At 34.7% G+C, this 2,965-nt stretch overlaps 1 protein-coding gene across 1 annotated transcript in view; it reads right to left on the minus strand.

Moving 5' to 3' along the window:
* Window positions 1-110: 110 nt before the first annotated feature.
* The window catches only part of LOC107578201 (phospholipase D1-like), a 3,645-nt gene continuing 790 nt past the window's right edge, over window positions 111-2,965 (minus strand). The window contains exons 3-4 of the mRNA XM_016264182.1: window positions 1,507-1,618; window positions 111-228 (exon numbers count right to left, since the gene is read on the minus strand). Coding sequence (XP_016119668.1) covers window positions 127-228; window positions 1,507-1,618 — 214 coding nt within the window. The 3' untranslated portion in view covers window positions 111-126. The remainder of the gene's footprint in view (window positions 229-1,506; window positions 1,619-2,965) is intronic.

A 2,965-nucleotide genomic window follows, 5' to 3' on the forward strand; every position in this document is an offset into this window, starting at 1 on the left:
GAGAGAGAGAGAGAGAGAGAGAGATGCACATTAACACGCTCAGGACACGCCGTCTCCATCTGTAATATTGATCCTCATTAAAGTAGGATCGGCTGCTTCATTAAAGATAACTCAACTCGAGCTCTATCAGGGCCTGAACTCTATACTCAAGAGTGAGCTTACGGTTGCGTAGTATTTTCGGTACATTGCCATCCTCAGCAGCTTGTTTAGGTAGTCTTCCAGTTGTTTCTGAAAAAGGAAAATGCGTTTGTTAGTTGGTTTGAAAAGTTTGATTCTGTGGCACTGGTTCTGTTCCATGATAGATAACAGTAAAACTCAGAAAGTAAAAATGCCATTCAAAGTTTTGCTAAATACTGTATATTTTTGATGATATTTAAACCATTCCATAGATATCAGTATGATTTCAATGTCATTTTCTTAAAATAGTTTAAAATTGTTTATTTTGCTGAAAGGTTGCAGTTATCAACACTGCAAAAAATGATGTTTTTCCTCAGTATTTCTGTGTTGTTTTCCAGTACAGATATCATAACATTCTTAAATCAATACAGATTAACTAGACATGCAAAATGACACAAGTCTTGTTTTCTGAGAAATGCTCCAAAATTAAGTGAGTTTTTGATTAAAACAGAAAAAAAATCAAATCTGTCAGTCATGTTTTCCTTTTGAACCCACCGGCAGACATTTGTTATTGTTTTAAGCATAAAATCACTTAAAACAACAACTCAAACAAAAAAATGAGGAATCATTTTTATTTTATTTTGCAGTGAAGCCAGGTTTTGTTTTTCAGTTTAATGTAATGTTATTTTGCTATCTAGCAAACAATGTTAGTTATATAGTAATGCAATGTTTTAATTACATTTATCATAATGATGAATATATCTCCTATACATAATCTAACTTTACTATTATTTTACTTATGCAAGCAAACTTTAAATATCTGATCAATATTACATAGCATAGAAATATAGCATTACACAGTGTTCCTTAAATGTCTTTAATGAAAGTTATTACTAAGAATATACAGTATTTTCCGAGACACTAAAATATGAATTATGAAAGTGATGTTTGCCTATTAGGCCTAATGTATTGACCGAAAGGAAGAGCTGTATGCTAATCAGCTGATTAATTACTCATTCATTAGTTTTCGAAAGATTTTCCTTAAACATCTATATAGAAAATTACCAGGAAATATACTTCTGAATGTCAGGCCATTGAAAACGTAGTCAATTGATATTAAGCTCTATTCAACAGCTCGAATCTTCAGAATTTTATCGGCAGATTATGTTCTCATGTGACTCACACTAATGATATGACAAGCAGTGTGCTGTTACTACATACACACTCAAGAGACCACTGAATCATGTCAGTGTGTGGGCTACCTGCCCACAGACTCACACGCCTGGCCTTGGGACGATCAAGATCACGTCATGCTCAACAGTGTAAGGGATCACTTCCTGTCATGTGATCCAGGGCTAGTACTGCAGTAAGCATGTTGGAGTGACTCACTCTCCGACTAGACACTTGCTCCTCTCGTGCCAACTCATCTCCACCTCCCAGAGGCAGTGCAGGCATCTGCCTCACCTCGCTCCTCTTTATGCTCTTTCTTCTCTCTGTGTGGCTGAAAGAAAGACAAAGATATCACAGTGAGAGACAGAAAAAAAAGAAGAATGAAAAAAGCAAAGAGTTGGTGGAGAAAATGAATAGCCATGAAATCTGAGAAGAGAACAAAAAAGAGAGAATGGGGGGAAAACCGAGAAAAGAAAAAGAAATGGAAACTTAGAGGACAAAAACTGTGAAAAAAAGGAGTGTAGAGGAAGGGAGAATAATTATAGCTTCTTTAAGAATGAGAAGAGTCGTAACTGATCCTCTACACCTGGTATCTAAATCCATCTAGGGCCACTGAACCACAAGTGGTCAGTTGAGACACATTAGCGCTTACAGCAAGCAGTGACATGCATCTGTAACGCATCTCCTGTGACCACTTGTGAAGAGGAGTGAATTTCAGACAGCACTTGAAAGGCACAGTGAGTGCACAAAGAGAATGCTACTCAAAGGGAATTTCCAAATGAAAGTACTGCAAGCAACTGAATCCTTTTAGCAAGGCCTTTTCCGGAAAAAAATTGAGAAAGTAGTTTTGCAATTTTTAACCATGCAATCCTGAGTGGCGGATTCTCACAATTTAACTTAAAATGTGAGGCAATTTATCTGAGATACCTGGGATTTACCTGGGATACCTGGAAACTTTAGAATTTTTTTTAGATGCCATATTAAAGGTGCCACCTGCAATGCTTGACCAGAATTTTCCCACAACTGGCAACCCAGTTTTTCAAAATACTGTTGGTCAAATTATCAGTGAGCAGAATCACACAGACCAAAACAAGCATTTTTTGGAGAAACAAGAACGTGAACTTAAATATCTGCAAACACATTATTGTACTTTTATGCTAGTACAGTCAAAAAAATTACATACAGCACCTTTAACAATCAGTACACATGCTGAAATAAATATAATTTAAAAGACACAAAAAGATTGTATTTGATGCAAAACCATATACAAAAATCTAACTTTTCTATTTTAAGTCATTCATTTATTGTAAAACTGAATCCATGAAAATTCTGAATTTTCAGCAGTCATTACTCCAGTCTTGAGTGTCACATCATCCGTCAGAAATCCTTCTAATATGCTGATTTGGTGCTTAAGAAACATTTCTTATTATAAAAGTTGAAAACAGTTGTGCTGCTTAATATTTTGTGGAAACTATTGTAATTTGTTTTTCAGGAATCTATTAAAAATAACAGCATTTATTTCAAAAAATAACTTTTTTTGTAATAATACAAGTCTTTACTGCCACTTTAATTTGATCAATTTAATACACCCTTGCTGAAAAAAGTATTCATTTCTTAACTAAACAAATGACTCATTACATCAGTGCAACTTCATGATGAAAAAACAGTAAAAAAAAAA

This window comes from Sinocyclocheilus grahami, unplaced genomic scaffold (assembly GCF_001515645.1).
Source record: "Sinocyclocheilus grahami isolate Dianchi unplaced genomic scaffold, SAMN03320097.WGS_v1.1 scaffold9293.1, whole genome shotgun sequence".
Classification (NCBI taxonomy): domain Eukaryota; kingdom Metazoa; phylum Chordata; class Actinopteri; order Cypriniformes; family Cyprinidae; genus Sinocyclocheilus; species Sinocyclocheilus grahami.